Source organism: Eublepharis macularius, chromosome 2, assembly GCF_028583425.1.
Source record: "Eublepharis macularius isolate TG4126 chromosome 2, MPM_Emac_v1.0, whole genome shotgun sequence".
In the NCBI taxonomy this organism is placed as follows: domain Eukaryota; kingdom Metazoa; phylum Chordata; class Lepidosauria; order Squamata; family Eublepharidae; genus Eublepharis; species Eublepharis macularius.
The window spans coordinates 192023745-192041069 of NC_072791.1; the positions used below are offsets into that span (position 1 = coordinate 192023745).

The 17325-nt window shown below is 40.7% G+C and overlaps 1 protein-coding gene across 4 annotated transcripts in view; it reads left to right on the plus strand.

The window, feature by feature from the left end:
• The window catches only part of TANK (TRAF family member associated NFKB activator), a 56969-nt gene extending 41022 nt beyond the window's left edge, over positions 1-15947 (plus strand). For 3 of the 4 annotated variants that reach the window (XM_054971017.1, XM_054971018.1, XM_054971020.1), the window contains exons 6-10: positions 1430-1609; positions 2651-2724; positions 4171-4289; positions 6657-7183; positions 13465-15947. In XM_054971017.1, the coding sequence (XP_054826992.1) occupies positions 1430-1609; positions 2651-2724; positions 4171-4289; positions 6657-7183; positions 13465-13641 (1077 nt within the window). In that variant the 3' untranslated portion in view covers positions 13642-15947. Of the gene's footprint in view, positions 1-1429; positions 1610-2650; positions 2725-4170; positions 4290-6656; positions 7184-9988; positions 10074-13464 lie in introns of all 4 variants that reach the window. The other variant, XM_054971021.1, reaches the window with a different exon arrangement.
• The last annotated feature ends 1378 nt before the right edge of the window (positions 15948-17325 follow it).

Consider the following 17325-nt stretch of genomic DNA (forward strand, 5'->3'; position numbering starts at 1 on the left):
CCACTTCCAACAGAAGAAGGCCCTTAGGCTGGATCAAAACTTCAGACTTAGCTGAGCAGAGCAGTTTTCCATGTTCTCAAACACAGGGCTTTTTTTCAGGGGGAACGCGGGGGAACGGAGTTCCGGAACCTCTTGAAAATGGTCACATGGCTGGTGGCCCCACCCCCTGATCTCCAGACAGAGGAGAGTTGAGATTGCCCTCTGCGCTGCTAGGCCGCTAGGCGGCGCGGAGGGCAATCTCAACTCCCCTCTGTCTGGAGATCAGGGGGTGGGGCCACCAGCCATGTGACCATTTTCTCCGAGGGCAACCCACTGAGTTCTACCACCTCTTTTCCCAGAAAAAAAGCCCTGTTCAAACATATTTGTCTCCTGTTACAAAGGGAAACTTTGGAAGCAGGGACAATATTTGGAGATGGTTTGTCACATTATCATCGCTGCACGGTGGCTGCTGTAGGACACCATCTTCCCGCACTAGTGTTGCCCAGGCTTCTGGAAAGAGAGATGCTGGCATAGAAGAGGAAAAGCTACCTGCATTTCTCCAGTGTGACCCACAGTGCAATCCTAAGGAGTGTTACTCCAGTCTAAGCCCATCAGTTCCTAAAAAGTTACAAAAAAAGTTATTACTGTATACAACTATAACTTGAATTTAAAACAGCCATCTCTTTTGCTTGATGGCAGATGTGGGTGGGAGGACCTAGATATCTTTGGGTAAATTGTGGTAGTTAAATTACAATTGGCTTTGGCTCCCTTTCTTCTTTGTAACAAATTGGCAAATGATGTATGTCCATCAGGACTGGGAAGACTTCAAGAAAACACTCTTGCTGCTGCTTCAGTGACCTCATATTTTTCATTTTTATATTGCTGAGATTTTATTCCCGTTCTGTACAGTCTTTCATCATATACAAGAAATTAATAGCTTAACAATGCAGACGACTTTTAACATGCCTTAATTTCTTATCTTTGAAGCTATATATCTTGAGTCTTGCAAAACCCCAAGTCATTAAGTGCTAAATAGCTACGTTCCGGCTGTTCCAGAAATTACAATCTTTGAAAACTATTGTCACCTTCTTTAAATGTATTTTATCTTGATTCTAGCACATGCTGAAACTAATTAAATATTAGTGAACAATGTATAAGTGGAATAAGACAACATCTACATTTTATAAGCTCTAATATGCATTATCAGTGGTGCAACTTCTTTATATGCTCAAAATAACACATAATTGTTTTGAGTAATTGTCCACAAGGAGACATAACTATATGTAGCAGTAAATGGTTTTTAATTACATCAACCCAAAGTGATGGTGGTATGCACAGGGCTGGTTTTCATTTCAATTTTAATTGTTAATTTAGCAGTCTGTTTTTTAATGGTGTTCTTCAGAGTCTTAACATTATCCAAGTATGGTGTGTGTGCGTCTTTTGTTTTAAGGAACAATTGGAGATTGGGAGCATCAAACTAAAGCAAACAGAAGAGGACAATAATTTAAAAGAAAAGAAATTTGAGTTTGTTATTGCCATCAAAGAAGATGAAATAAGGCTTCTAAAGAAACAGCTCAAGGAAATAAGCAAAGCACAAAATTGCACAGAGGTACTAAGATTTGAAAGAGAGGTAAAGACTATTTATAGAAATACTTGCAAAGAGATGTAACTATGACATGCATCAGTTAATTGTATGTAGTAACAATTAGTTTCTTAATCCATAAATTAAAGTTCAGTTATTTGATGCATATGTCATTTTCACCCTATAAAGTATTTTTTTTATTATGTGTAAACAGTAATTCTCGAATTACTTTGATATCCTTTTGGATTGAAATATTCTGCAAAGCAAATGCACAATCTGCCTTGCCTCTGTGTTCATGCTTGTGTTCCAAGACCATACTGACTTCAGCTGTCAGAAAATATTTCAATTTCTGACATGCACAAGCAAAAAGGGTTATTGTAACAACTTTGTTTCTCACTTAAAGAGCGTTGGATAAACGCCCTTGTAATACAAGGCTAGTCCACAAGGTGGCAGTCAAATATAATAACTTCTTCTAATGCAGGAGACAAGGCATTTGAATAAGCCCCGGCTCCCTGTACAGAAGGAGCTTCTGGAGTCTTTCTTGGACGGGAACAAACATGATACTATGATCTGATACAGAAATATATATATGGCAAGCAGTATTAGTTCTGGGTCTGAACGTCACTATATATATTTGTATAGGGTTGTATAATATGTGCTAAATGAAAAGGGATAGTTTTACCTGAATACCTGTGAGGGAATTTTTCCCTTATTAAAATGAATGTCGTGCAGAAAAAAGTGGAGCACTAGAATCTCCCGATGTGCCCAAAGACAGCGTGCCCCTCGTGTGAACTCTGTACCAATGTGCTTAGCTTTTCCAAAGCATCTATATAATCCAGCCCTCCAGCTATGCCTTGGGCACTTTCTAGCACCTTAAAGTAAATGTAGATGTGCTGTGTTAGATTTCTGGGAAACCTTGTTTACCCAACAACAATTTAGGATGATGACATTTTTATTTGAATACAGAACCAAAGCTTGTACTGTGGTTGTATTTTTACAATATTAACCTATTAATGTTTTTGTTTGATAAATTGATAAAGGCAGTGTTTGATAAATTGATAAAATGTACCTTTTTTCTCTCCTTCAAAGGCAAAAAATGACAAACAGTCATCATCCAGGCAGGAATTCCCTGCAGAGGCCTCTGCTGCAACTGTCTTTGAAAAGTACGTTCAAAAGTTAGTTCATAGGGATAGTTTTATAATGGGCACATGCAGGGCTTTTTTTCTGGGAAAAGAGGTGGTGGAACTCGGTGGGTTGCCCTTGGAGAAAATGGTCATGTGGCTGGTGGCCCCACCCCCTGATCTCCAGACAGAGGGGAGTTTAGATTGCCCAGTGGCGCGAAGGGCAATCTAAACTCCCCTCTGTCTGGAGATCAGGGGGTGGGGCCACCAGCCATGTGACCATTTTCAAGAGGTTCCGGAACACCGTTCCACCACGTTCCCCCTGAAAAAAAGCCCTGGGTACATGTAAGATCTTGCAGAAAATCTCTTCTGACGTAAGGAGTTTCCACCAAGGAGCAGTCCTCACTTGCTCCCCCCTCTCCCACTGCAGCATAAAAGGCACCCCAAAAAGTGGTATGAGAGGGAAGTTGGGGGCCTGCAACAGGAGGGGGAAATCAACATAAATCACCTCTCTCCTTCTGCCAGCAGCAATTTCCACTGGGCTCAAACCTATGTAGTGTTTATGCTGGCCCTTTAATTTTAAAAGGTAGGTATGCCTCCCCTTCTGCCCCAGTGTTTCTTCCCTCTCAATCCCCAAGTATTAAATGAGTAGGAAATACCCAGAGCCACTGTAAGAAGCAGTAGATTAGGCTGTGCAAAGGGTTGCAGAAGGCACTGCTACAACAGTGTCATCGCTTCTCTACTGCGTTCATTTAACTTGGACATAGATCCAGAGGAGTTAGCCGTGTTAGTCTGTCGTTGCAAAATAGTAAAGAGTCCAGCAGCACCTTTAAGACTAACTTGGAGAAAGTCAGAATGGAACAGCCTGTTCTGTATACTGAAGAACTTGCTCTATCAGCGTGTAGGTCATTGAACGCAGCTAGGAGCCATACATTCGGCTCTGCCTGCATATTGTAGACCTGAGCTTGGGGAGGAGGCTTGTGCCTGCACTGGGCCAGTCTGTCCCAGAAGGTAATGTGTCTGTCCCCAAGGAGAGAAATGAGCAAAGGGAAGACTCGGCTGCCTGACCTACTAGGGCCTTGCACCCTACCAGGGACTGGCTGTACTTAGAGTTCCTCTGTTGCAGAATTGGCTTCAAGTCAGTTGGAGAACTTTCTGTTCCTCTTCCCCCCCTCCAACCCCCCCCCCAAATTCTTGGTTCTTGTGGCCCTCTTATGGTCCACAGGTCCAGCTGATGTCAGGCGTGGCTGTTGGTACTAATCAGAGTACTGACTTGACCAGAGATGCTGCAACGGCAGAAATTTCTAGTCTATGCAGCATTTAAAGGTATGGGACAAAGGAGCCCCCCCCCCCCCCCCCGCAAAAGCTCACCATGTTTTAATTTTGTCTCTCGCTTTCCATTCGAAGCAGTTCCAATAATTCTGGGAAATGTACTTTCTGAGTGGCTGCTCAGTTGACTAATTGGCTTATTGACCTTTGAACGTTTAGGGATGAACTTGAAAAACTTTTCTGCGGATTGAAGGAAGAATTTCATCGCATACGTACACTAGCGAGGACACAGACGGACCAGCTGAGTAAATTTAAGCTACGGAGAGAACCTGTAACTGGTATCACTTTACGGCAGCTCTTTTTGTGATACATCTCTTTTCGGCTAAAAGTTGTGCTTCGTTTTGGAGGATGCCCTTCACTGCGTGTCCTTCCAAAGCTCTTTAAGGCCTTCCCTGTCCATTTGTGTTTCATTACGAGGTGTTCTTGTTTGTCAGTTTCATGCATGACACTTGACCTGTGTGGCAATCAACGCCCCCCCCCCCGGTGTTTGGGGAAGGGGAGGAAATATATACATCATTGCTTGTGAAGTGAGTTCACTTTGTGATTCGGTTTGGGAAGCTGCTACTTGGTTTAACTTTCCTGACCCTGTTCTGCTTGCATGGGAGTAAACAGCTCTGGGCGTGCTTCAGAATTAAATGGTGCCCTGTTGTCTCTTCTCTCCCGTCCCCCATCCAGTGATTATAGGGGAGAAAATGTAATGAACAACTGCCGATTAGTTAATTAGCTAGAAACAAACAAACAAAATGGTGTTTCGAGTCAGGTTCTGTTGATCCTGTGAAAGGGAAGAGGATGGAGCCAGCTTGACAGTTTGCAGATTTGTGGTAAAGGATTTCTGGCAAATTTTTAACATTAAAAGCAACTGGTGTGGGGAAGCTGAATTAGACTTGGACTGCAACAGCAAGGAAGTGGGGTTTAATCCTTCCTCCCATTCCATTTTTCCCATTTAAATTACCCACCTCCTTAGCTGCACTTTGCCCAGAAGAGAAATATTACAGGTAACCTAGTTTGACCCAAAGTGTGTTTGCACATCTTTGTTGTACATGTATCCCACTTTGGGTGTATCCTGAGACACAATGCATAGCCTCAGACCATTACTTACTATGGAAATGATTGAAACTGGCAAAGGCATTGCTCTGTTCAGTGCTCATGTGTTTTGGAGGACATGTGCAGTAATAACGTTCTGCACAAGCCAGTGGTATGGGCCACTGGCTAATAGAGTTTGCTTAAACTTCAGATTCTGTTGATACCTTGTTAGAGAGGCTTTCAAATCCTTATTTCAGTCACAAGAACACTGGAACTTGCTGTACTGAGTCAGACCAATATGCCTCTGCAATCCAGTGGTTGAACAGTTTCCACTGGAGAGCTCTCGTCTCACCATCAGGATCCAAGATCTGCCGTTTTGTACATAATCAAAGTCATTGTACTGTCTATAACATGATAATTATTGCATCCCATTGATAGTACCAGCATGTTTACAGGCACCTTATTGTTACGGCAGTTTAAGATTAGACTTCACACAACCCTTTAATCCATAACACACGGTTAGCCTGTACTGAGTCACTTAGATCTATGAGCTGCGGCAGAGCGGGTTCAGCCCATATCTTGCTTTTGTTGCCCAACATCTAATCCCACATTTCCTGTAATTTGTCAAAAGCCAAGTCAGGACTGAGTTCAGGCCATGTTGAATGAATGCATGGGGTGGACACAGCAGAGGCTGAAGCATGAATTGGTTTTTTTAAAACAAATTTTGATGCTGCCTCTTCAAGGAACCTGCCTGCGGTGGTTTAAAAAAGTAGTAGTATTAAAAAATATAAAACAGTGGAAGTTATTAATTAAAATCCAGTATTAAAAATTCAGCCACAGTGTAAAAAACATGGACTACTGAGCAGCTTACAATATCAGTTTCAGGCTAAAAGTACACTAAGATTGTGTTAAAGGACCACTTAATCAGAAGTCTGGGTGAAGAGAAATGTTTTGGCCTGGTGCCTGAAGACAGCAGCAGAGACACGAGGCCAAGTCTCAAGTGGAGGGGCGTTCCATAAGTGGACTCTTTCCTCAGAGCCCCATACAGTGAAGTGATGTTGTTGTTCAGCCATTAGCTCTGGATTTTCTCTCAAAAGTGAGTTAGACTCACTGAAACCCAGGCTAGGATGTCACAGGAACGGAGATGTAAGTGGACTGTGATTCAAACCAAGTCTAGCGAAATTGAAATCAGAAGAATCAGTACGGTTATGTAGTCTCTGTAATGTGTGTTATCCCCCCCCCCCAATATTTTAGTGTCAGGCAAGAGGGTCGAAACCAGTGGTTCCCCCTAAGACTTTAAGAGCCTCCATTACTGCATGGATAAAAATGGACAAGAAGGGTCCCAATATCAGCCTATGTTTGTTTGTTTGTTTGTTTGGAAAATTTCTGTCGCCGCTTCAGGGAGCATGCCAAGGGAAAATGTTGTCAAGATTTGCCAGGGCAGGAAGACTGTCCAACAATCCTACCAAATTTGGGGGCTCTTTTTGTGTACATTTCTTAACATTCTAACAGATCCTCCCTGCTGATATTGGAAAAACAGTCACTTTAGATTAGGAGATAACATGCTTGCAACAAAGCTCTTAGGTACTATATAACCATTACTTTTTCATCTGTCTTTACAGAAATTCCATTCTCCAAGCCTGTTCAGTGTACCGACGAACAAGCAGATGATCTTTGTAACCCTTGGGTCAAAAAGGATATAGATAGAGACATTCTACACTTCCCGCCCATCACCCCAAGAGGCATGGGCCAAGATGAGGAAGAGAACTCTGTAGAGTCCCTTTCTAAACTGAGCGTCAAGTTCCCACCTACAGACAATGACTCTGCTTTTCTGCAGAGCACACCGGACAGTGCGCCAGTTCCTTGTGCGGTGGGATCTGAATGCCTGCTTCAGGATCTGCAGTTCAACAGAGAGCTTGGCAATCCAGCGGTGAACTTCAACCAAGTGACATGCCGCTTGTCTGAAGAATGTACTTCAGCTATGCATAACCTGTTGATTGCCAGCAAAGCCAAACCCTCAACCCACACAAACACGCTCGTACACAGCCCTTCGGAAATAGCTCCAGGTTTTAAAGCACCCTTCTTAAACAACTTTGGAGCCTTTCCCTCGTTAGAAGCTAATGAGAGGACTGTCGGTGCACCTCAGCAGGTATCTTTCTTTTTAAAATTAATTTTGCATTTACACACAATTATTCTGTAAACTGTAAAATGCAATTAGATGCATTTATTTAACTGAATCTATATACTCCGTTTACAACCTCGGCAGAGTTTCTGATTCGAAGTATGAGACAAATTACCTCCACCTTAATGTGGTGGTTTTGTTGTTCTGCTTGGGCTGAGCTGGACCCCAATTTGAGTCCTTATTTCCTGCAGCAGCATTTTTCTTTTATAAATCAAGTTGTGAGGTTATTTTCATGGGCTTTTTTTCATTTGAAGAAGAAATCTGTTTTCTTTTATAAGCTGTTACTGCCTTCTCTTAGCTATAGACTCTGGTCCAGATCTCCACATACAGCCCGATTTAGGGATATTTCTAGGCTCATTTGCCCTTAAATAGGGTGGGGGGTGCAACAGGCAGCTTTCGTAAAGGTGCGCATAAAAAGAACGTAACAAGAAAGAACGCCTAAAATACCGCGATGACTCATGTTGCTCCTAGCCAACACCCATTTCTCTGCAGTGTTCAGGCAGCTCTGCTTCCCTAGGACTGTCTTTGAAATCACAGCGAATGGCAAAACCTTCTTAAGCTTGGAAAGGGTCTGCATATGCATCAGAGCCCCTGCCCAGGAAGGAACCTTTGGATCAGGCTGGCAGCTTCTAAGGAGAAGTCCCACACACGTGTGCGCGCACACACCCTTGATGTGCACCTTATGCACTGCATCATCTTTCCAAGGAGTATGAGCACATCCCTCTGTGTCACAGGGATCGTTTTAAGTTTGAAAAATATTCATACCTCATACCTCCCAAACTTGTGCTTGTTGACTGCCGTTTTCACCCAGACATGCTTTAGTGTGCACATAACTTCCCCCTTTAGGAGCACATGGGGAATGTAGATGGTTTGAATGCAAAAGCTGCTCAAGCATTACATATAATGTTGCAATGGCTGCCTGCCATTCTCTTTTTATCTGCCCACCCCTCTGTTACTGTCCACTGCTGCTCCTCTCTCTGCCACCGCCTGGTGCTGGTGCTCCGTCAGAACAGGCCCCGTAGTGCTGCCGTCCTATTACAGAAAAGGGAGCTGTCTTCTCCTTCCTGTACATGTTAGACCAGACTCTGGACTTAGCCTCTCGGTATTTTGACTCTGATCAATCTCTTGATTTGTTGAACTTCGTTTATCTGTGGGATGAAGTTGCGATCGAGCATTTCAAATGCAATGATACATTTTTATCCATCCATCATCTTACCTTCTTTTCGACCTCTATTTTGTTAAATGGACCGTTGCTGTGACCTCCAGGATACTTAACAGTGTCCTCCACTTTCACTTGACCAGTCCTGTTGAAATCAAATAAATTAACCTGGCAATATATCATCCTAATGCATATTTGTCACCCTTTGTGACCTCCCTCTCTGCAAATTATTAAGTGTTTAATTTTTAAAAAAAAAATTCCTCCCAAGTTCACAAATCTTTAAACTCTTCCGTACTCTTTAACTTGGGATACATCTTCATTTCATTTTAGTCTAAAAATAATAAGAGTTTTTCAATATATAGTGTAGAACTGGGAGGCAGATATAAAACATTTCAGAACATTTTCAGAACAAATTAAAATATGCAACTTTTATTTCCTATATGATTTCTATAGAGTTGCAGATCATCCATTATATCACTTTCTTTTTTCTCCATTATATCCTGCTTGTTCTTTTTAGTTACTCTGTGTATTCATTTTTCAATAGATGGCACCCAATATACAATATGGGGCACAGCTGGTAATGTGGTTGCAAACAGATAGAGAGAGACGTAACTCTAAATGCAAAAGAATTAGTTTTTCAACTGTCATGAGATGCGGGCTGTCAGGACAGAAAATTTCTGGTTTTGCAAAAGCAGGAGATGTCTAGGGTATCCATTCTGAATGTGAATGGCCAGTTCTGTAACTCAGTCGTAGCCAGGAAGTATTAATATTTAAGTGTTTACATTTGGAAAGACAACTGGCAATAGGAAATGGTTTCAATATTTGTTAGTTGCATCCATGTAGAAATGGAGAACATAAGGCCCCTGATTAAAATTGTGTATCTTATCCAGAAGCTTCTGCAAAAGAAGCCAATGTTACTTAAGAATCCACTAAATATACAGCTGCGTGATTGGTTGAAATATTTTGTTATCCTTATTGTTACCTCTAAATGTTTGCATATGTTTTTAGCTTAGGAGGGCTGAAAGTAATTTTTAATGGATCGAAATTTCGGTCTTTTGAATCCATCTGAATAATAGACAAAGACAAATTGGTAGTCCTTTGCAAAACAGCAATTAGGGAAGTATGAAAATGGCTAAAAATAATGTTCCCAGTTGGAGGGGCATATTGAAAAGGCTGCGGGCCCCATTACTGGGAAAACCAGTAAATCTGTAGACAGAATCCTCCGGTGATGGTCACATCCTTTGTACACTGTAAAATTCAACTGGGTCCTTGACAAAGACTTATTTGGGATGTAGTCATTGCGGCAGAGGCATAGGTCAGGCATAATAACGCACCACGGTTTGTGATTATATGAACAACCCTGCACAAGGTCAGTTGAACACCTCTAAATTAATTGCAGGCTCTAGTTTATGTACAGGCCATAAGTTATTATTTGTTCTTTTCCTTCCAGACCAGAATTATATCCTGGTTTGGAAAACTGTAGTGTGTTAATTTTCAAGCTATCCATAAATGCCAGGAGAAGGACCTCCCAGGCTTATTTATCCACTGGCATGATTGGTTGTCATGTCTGAAGCATGTCATGATCTTCTTTCTTTTTTCTCCATCTTCTCCAGATGGAGAACAAAGCTTTGTTCCTGTCAACAGCCATACAAACATAATTTAAGCAATCTTGGGGCTGTTCACCATGCTGCTGAGTTGGTATGTAAAAGGGACTGTTTTGAAGGCACATAGTTGAAAATATCTGAATCCTTGTAGATAGGGCTTGCCATTGCCAGTACACTAAAAACGCTGACTTTACACGCCTGATCTTTTATTTCTCCACTCTCTTCTTCCCCCCACACACAAGAACTTCCTGTCATGTACTTAGTACATGTGTTAACAAATAAAGATGAGGAGGGGAAACTTAAATGCAGTGTAATTGGCAGCCGTAAGTCGTTAGAGCTGTGGCTCTCAGTTGATGTAATAAATTTAGCTCTTCCTTGCAGACACTAAATATAAAAAAACTCAATCCGGCTTCCTTAGTATATTGCAGTTTCTTAAACACCTGGATTGAAAACTGTAATGCTGAAAATCAGAGTGTGGACTAAACAGAAAGTCTCATGGACTGGAATTCTGATGCACTCCTGATTATGGTTTACCTGGAGATCTGGTCCATCAAGTAGAGAGTTTGCTTTTTGTTTTGTTTGAAAAAAGCAAACATGAAGGGTGCAGCCAAGATACTACATGAATTACTTTAAAATTTGTGTTTGTGGTACTATTTAAATAAAAAGTGTCAACATACACGTGAATCTACCTGTGGAAGGGCCTGCCTGTTGAAGCTCACCTGACATCCATGTAGCAACATGCTTTTAGGCACTGAGCTAAAATGTTTTTGCTTATCCAGACTTTTAAGCTAAATTTAATCTCCTTGTCCGACGCTTTCCCTGTTTTTATGCTGCTTGCTTTTCATGTCTGCTCTGATGTTGATTTCTATATTACTGGTTTTTCTGGTTGCTGTTTTAAAATACTGATGATTTCTTTTATGTCTGCTGCTTTGTTATTTTATATTTGCTGAGTTATTTTAACTACTATTTTCAAATTGTATTTTTATTGTTACTTCACTAGTCCCCCTTAGGCAGATTCTGGAGAGTGTATGATGAATACTTGTAACCCAACTGGGTACCGCCTTAAAACACAACAGATGATTTTAGTTGCAAGCCAAACTGTGACCTGGTGTGCTGAAATGTGGGATATAAATCTAAAAATCTTACAAATATTTTAAATAAATAAATACCTATTTAGAAGAATATTTGCATGGATTGATTTTTAGTTTTACATCCCACATTTCAGCCCACCAGGCCCTGTGAGGTGAGGATACATGTTTTCAAATTTTTTTAAAGGCTATTTTGATTCAGATGTGTTTCTGTAATGGGAAACAGAAAATGTGTAGAGATGACTTTTCCTTCAGACAATGAGTGATAAGTTCCAGTTTAAGGAAGAGAATCTCTTTTACCCTTCAATAAGTCAAGCCAGCAGGCCACCTTAGTTTAGGTTTTGATTGTAGGAGAATTTTTAAAATTTAGGTAAAAGGCAATTAATTGAAATTTCTAATCATATGCTTAAAATTCACCAACTTGTATGTACACGCCTCAATAAAAACAGAAGTGTTTGAGGGAATCCAAACTAGAACTATAGCTAGCTTAATGACCTCAACAAAGAAAAAATCATGCTACCAAAATGCTTTGTTAAACAGGAGCAGTTTGTAAGTCAAAGTGTATGTGTGCTGGGATTACAGTTTCTACATAACAGAGCCAAATATTCTTAAGGTATGATCCTTTCACTGATGTGTATGCTTGATCAGATATCATAAGACTAGCATGTATATTTTGGCCATGTAATCATGCTTCCTATTACAGTTATTAAACTGCCAGATTAAATCAAGGTGGAGTGGCAAATAAGTAATTAAAAGCACACTTCCGTGGTGATATTTAAAACACGCATCAGTGCCTAGACAGCTTTCTGAAGCAATTTACACCAACAAAAAGTAGACTGTTTGTAAGGAGAACTTGCTGTAATTACACCTAATTAGCTTCTGTACTGCAAGGATTGATAGCTGACCACGGTAAAAGAACCACAATAGAAATCTGCTAAAACCTTGTGACAACGTTAAATATTGTTCAGCTAAAGAACTGACTTCTTAAAGAAACTGTGGCTGATTTTTTTCTAAATGAACCAATATGCTTCAGAAGCTCTGGAATTTTGAAATATGGATCCAGAGATTATTTTATTCTAATGTTTTGTAATGGGAAGGGTGGGAAATCTGCTGTGGAGATTGTACTTCTGTGCTGGGGGTCATATGGGTGTTTCACAAGAAGCTGGGTTGGTTTTTTTCAAATGAATAGGTGAGAAATAGATACAGACTGAAAGTGAATGTTGAATACTGTGTTCATCATTTTTCCTTCCTTCTTCCTTTGAGTTAGTAAAAGTTCTGGGGGGGGGGGGTGCTCACAGATGGAGGAGGGTGGAGGTGGAGATGGCACCAGATTCTTGTACAATAGGAGATGAGGCTTAGAATAAACCCTGTGTGGCTCAGAGAGCTTGCAAACCCATGTTGCATTTCTGGCCCCAAATGTGCATTGTTTTTGTCCTCCTAATGCAAATGCAGGATAAAATAAAAGCATACAATAACATGACAATAGGAAATGCTTTTGCCTTTTGTCCCCCCCCCCTTCCCGTCCAGTACATTTGCTGCAGTTATGATGCCATTCAAAATGTGCGTCTTTAAAAAGCAAGGCACGGAGTATGAGAACAGTGGCTGAATACTTGTCCACCAGCACTCATACACAGACAAAATGAAAATTATCCCTCAACAATTTGTAAGCAATCAGATGGCTGCAAAATGTATTATAGTGAAGAAATAATTAAAAAATGAACCCCCCCCCCCCAAATTAGCTTTTGTGGTTTCAACTTAAAACCTGTGATAATTTCTTAATATAAAATTCCGTTTTGTGTGTTGCAGTTAGTAAAAACGAACATGTATTTTTAAAGCATTGTAAAATGTATTCTTATTTTGTGCAAATAGGGGGGAGGTCTGTGTGGGGATTCTTATGCCAGGGCATTAGGATGTGTTTGCTTGCATACACTGAAATAAAGAATATAGCACTTACTATATTCTTGCTACAGTTTTTAGCAAGGAATGTTTCTGTAGTTTATATCAAACACTTCTAGAATCAGAACTAGTAAATATGTACATTCTTAGGTGCTTTACTTTTATGAAAAGTCATTGAGAAGCAAAGTATATTCTTCAATCAAGTGTAATATTTTATGGGTTAGATCCAGCCAGCCTTTTCACTCAGGCTTGCCTAGTTCTCTTCCTTACTATCTCCCATCCATCCCACATGGCTTTTGTGCACCCATATCCTAGCATGGCCTTTTTGCATAGTGAGAGGGGATCCCGTTTCCATTTTTGCCCCCCCCCCAAAAAAAAGCTGATTGGATCCAACCCTATATATTTAGGTATATACACGCACAAACCCAAGCTCTAGTGGAAAGAGAAGCATTCATTTTGCACAGAGTACTAACTTTCTCCCCCCCCCCCCACTTCTTGCAGCCACCCTGGAAGCCATATCACACTCAAGACAATGACTTATTGAGGGCTGCCTCTGCAGACTCAGAACTTGATCAGCCTGGAATATGTGAATTCTGTCAAAAAGTTTTCCCACCATCTCTTACATCCAGCGAGGACTTTCTAAGGCACCTGAATTCACACTTCGACAAGAAGACTTAGTGTAACTGGAACGCACAGAACTTTCATTTAAACTGAAACACTGCAGTTTCTGAATAAATGAATTCAGCCGGAGTCGTATCACCCATTAAATTATATTAAAGCCACTGTTAATGGCACACAGGAGAAACATGTATATACTCCCATTAACCTCAAAAAAATGGGTAGAGGAAACTAATGATATTGGCCACCTAGTGTGTGACAACAAGGAGGAGAACTTGACCTCTTATTGTGTTTCTAAAGAACTTCTGTTTGCATCAGGAGCATTTTTTGAAAAGTGTAACGTTCATCATCGTAGTATGATGTCTTGCCTCCTCATTAAGTATGTTAATTTGGAAACAAGTCCAATCTATTTCAGTAATTAATGCCGACTACCAGGGTCTGAAAAAGATGTGATGTGAGCCACAAGTGAAGTGCAAGTATTTCACTCATACCCATCAGTTAAATGTACTTGCTATATGAGGTGGTTCCTTCCCCAGTTGCGGTTCATGGGCCAGCAGTGTAGCCACTGGGACTGCAATTTTGCTGGTGTGTTAACATTATGTGCAAATTGGCCAATACATGATAATTGCATTTTAAGCCAAGTGGAATGCCTTAACAGTGACCCACATCGTATTTTTTTCAGTCTTTAAGAATGAAATAACTTACCTAGAGCAGAACTGAATGTTTGTTCTTGTCTCAAGAGTAGTGAGCACCATTTATTACTTTGTGCAGGTGGTCTCACAATTGTAATAAACATGATTTTTAAAGATTTGAAATAATTTTACTGCTGAGTAGTATACTACAAAAGATTCCTCCTAGACATGCTTCCCAGAAGATGTAACTTCCTATATATGTTCTTCACACAAGTGCCTTTCACTGCATTTAGAAAAATACAGCGTTTGTTATGTGAAGATACCGTAAAATTAGCCTATGAATTTGTCAGGTGTAATGGGATTCATACAGTTTTCTGTTCACAGAAGATGCTTCTTTATAGACATTCTACTTTCTATTTAATAGCCCTTAAAGTATCTTTTTCCCTGTAGGCGGGTGCTATTTTTAAAAAAATGCACCTCTGAAAGAACAGTAGCCCTCATGGGTCTTTCTCCCTCCTCCCCAGCCAGTAAAACCCAGTGATCAACAGGTACAGAAAAGGAAACGCTTGGCTTGCTCACCTTCCTGCATGAAGCGAGTTTCTGTTGAGCATACAAGCAGACTGTGATGTTCAGAGAACCTTGTAAACTGTGGCAGCTACTTGCACTTGAGGAGGGAGCAATCCACATACATGGGAGCTTTTATATATTTTCCCACTGAATATTAGTAAAGGATGATAAAACAGTACCCAGTTTCCTGGGGTTAAAGTGTAGATGACTGGGGCAATGGCAAACCACCCCATAAAAAGTCTGCCAAGAAAACGTTGTGATGCGACATCCCCCGATAGGTCAGTAATGACTCGGTGCTTGCACAGGGGGACTACCTTTACCTACCTTAAATATGCAGCAGTCATCCCTCCAGACCTTTTGTGGGAGAGTACTACACATGGTCCCCTCTTGCCTACCCAAGTTCCAGATCTGCAGTTCCTATTCATGCTGGCAAGAACCGCTGTTCTGATTTCCTAGTAAGAGGAAAGTGAATTGTGTATAACCCCCAGGTCCCAGTCCTACATGCAGGCAGTTAATCTTGCATGACAACAGGTGGCAGTGGATGCAAATCTTTATTTGCATCAAAAGATACATTTAGCCAATTGAGTGAATACAGTGATGCAAAAGAAATGTGCATCCACATGTGAACAAGTGTGTAGATCTTGTTCTCAGTTAGGGAGCAAGCTTCTCTTTTTACTGTCTCTGTTATTGTGGCTGGGCCCCACAGAGAAAGAATTCTTGGAAACCTTTGCTTGCAGGTTCCCAGTTCTCTTGGAAACCTTTCCTGACTCCTCTTTTCTCCAAGGCCGCTTTACCCCCCAGTAAAACTACCGTAGCTTTTACAAGGAGAGGAGCTAATAGGAAAATAAAATTACCTTTATCCTACCACTATTTTTAAAAAGTAAAATGCTAGCTCAGCTTCTAGATTTTAAATAAGGTTTGCAAAATTAAACACACATTTATTGGACGTTTGTGGGGGGGGGGTTAACAAGTTGTTTTCTACATATGTGAAGTATGTTGTAAATACTATGCATTTTATAATCATGAAAGTTTAGCTGAGATGGTTTTAAAACTGTGATGTTTTCCCAGGATCTGATAATATTTGTATACTGATAATCTTGGGCTGTGCTGTTTTCAGTCCAGGAGTATTAATTGTATAGTAATGTTTAATAAATTGTCTATATCTACTATTGCTGTGTTGAATTTACTTTTTCTAAGTGTATGGTATTTCTAGGAAATGCCCGTTTTAAAACACATGTAGGAAAAGAATGCACATCTTGTATAATTGTAACTCATTTGTGTGCACCAGGCATTTTTCTACAACTCTGATTTCAACTTCTCATCTGATTCTGACAAGTTGTTAACTGCCTTTGCACTATAATAAACTGTAGTGTGAGGGGGTTTGTCTGTGGTGTGACCTAGAATGTATGTTTTGGTTTTACTATAACAAATCTACCATTTATAAATGCATATGTGATATAACAGGACTGAAACCTCAACCTCTTTAGGCTTGCTTAGATGTGATGCTTTTGCTTTTGGTAGCAATTCATAGTGGGACTGCTCTTGAAGGAACTGTAATGCTTGAACATAACCTTTCATCTTTGAAGTTATAAGTACTGCCAGGAGTAAGTCCTGTTTGGCTTGGGAAGAAACAGATGTTTTTTCTGTGAATTTCTCTCTATAGATTTAAGTAATTGAATTCTGGACAAAGGCATGTTTCTCTAAAGCCTCCTCCTTTTCTGTTTTTTTTTTTCCACACACAATCCCAACCTCTTGGAATGACCTTCAGTTAGAGTTTTGAAATGTGGGTGTGTGTTTTTTTACATCCTTAGTACTAATTGGAACATGATCTTAATTCTGCAAGGAGAAATTAATCAGTTTCCCTTCAATGACCCACCAGTGGGGACTACTAAGAAACACACACACACACACACACACACACCCAAGATCAGGCCATTGAAATACAGAGTTGTAGAGACCTGCAGATACTTCCTTTCAGTAACTAATTTTATATATAGCCACATTTGTATTCCCCCTTTTTTTAAAAAAAGAAACATTGAACCCCATGATGTTTTTCTAGATTACCGCATGATGCTTGGCTCTGATGGAGGGAAAGCGAATGTACACCCTGAGCAGCCTCCAATCTAATGCAACTTTTTTTTTTTCTGGGAAAAGCTGCTGCTTCTGCTGCCAGCGGGGACATCTGCTTTATTATGCTCACCCAGGGAAGCTCAGGCACTAGGAAGTACTAACAATACCACCTTCACTCAGTAGAGGAGACTAAACCCGACAGGGAGAGGAATTATTTTTAAAAGTGGGAGAAGAAGGCAGATCTGCGGGGGGGGGGGGGGGGAATAGAAGAAAATTCTACTTTCTCTCACCTTTGAATTTAGTAAGATGTTTTCCTCTCTTCCCCCCACCCCCATCCAACCTAGACATATTTGAAATCTTTTAACAACAGTGGGGCTGGCAAGTACAATTTAGGCAGCTGATTCCTGAACAGGCAGGCCTCAAGCTGAAGCAGAGATGCCTGGGGAAGTCCCAGGCTTGCTCCCCACAACCACCA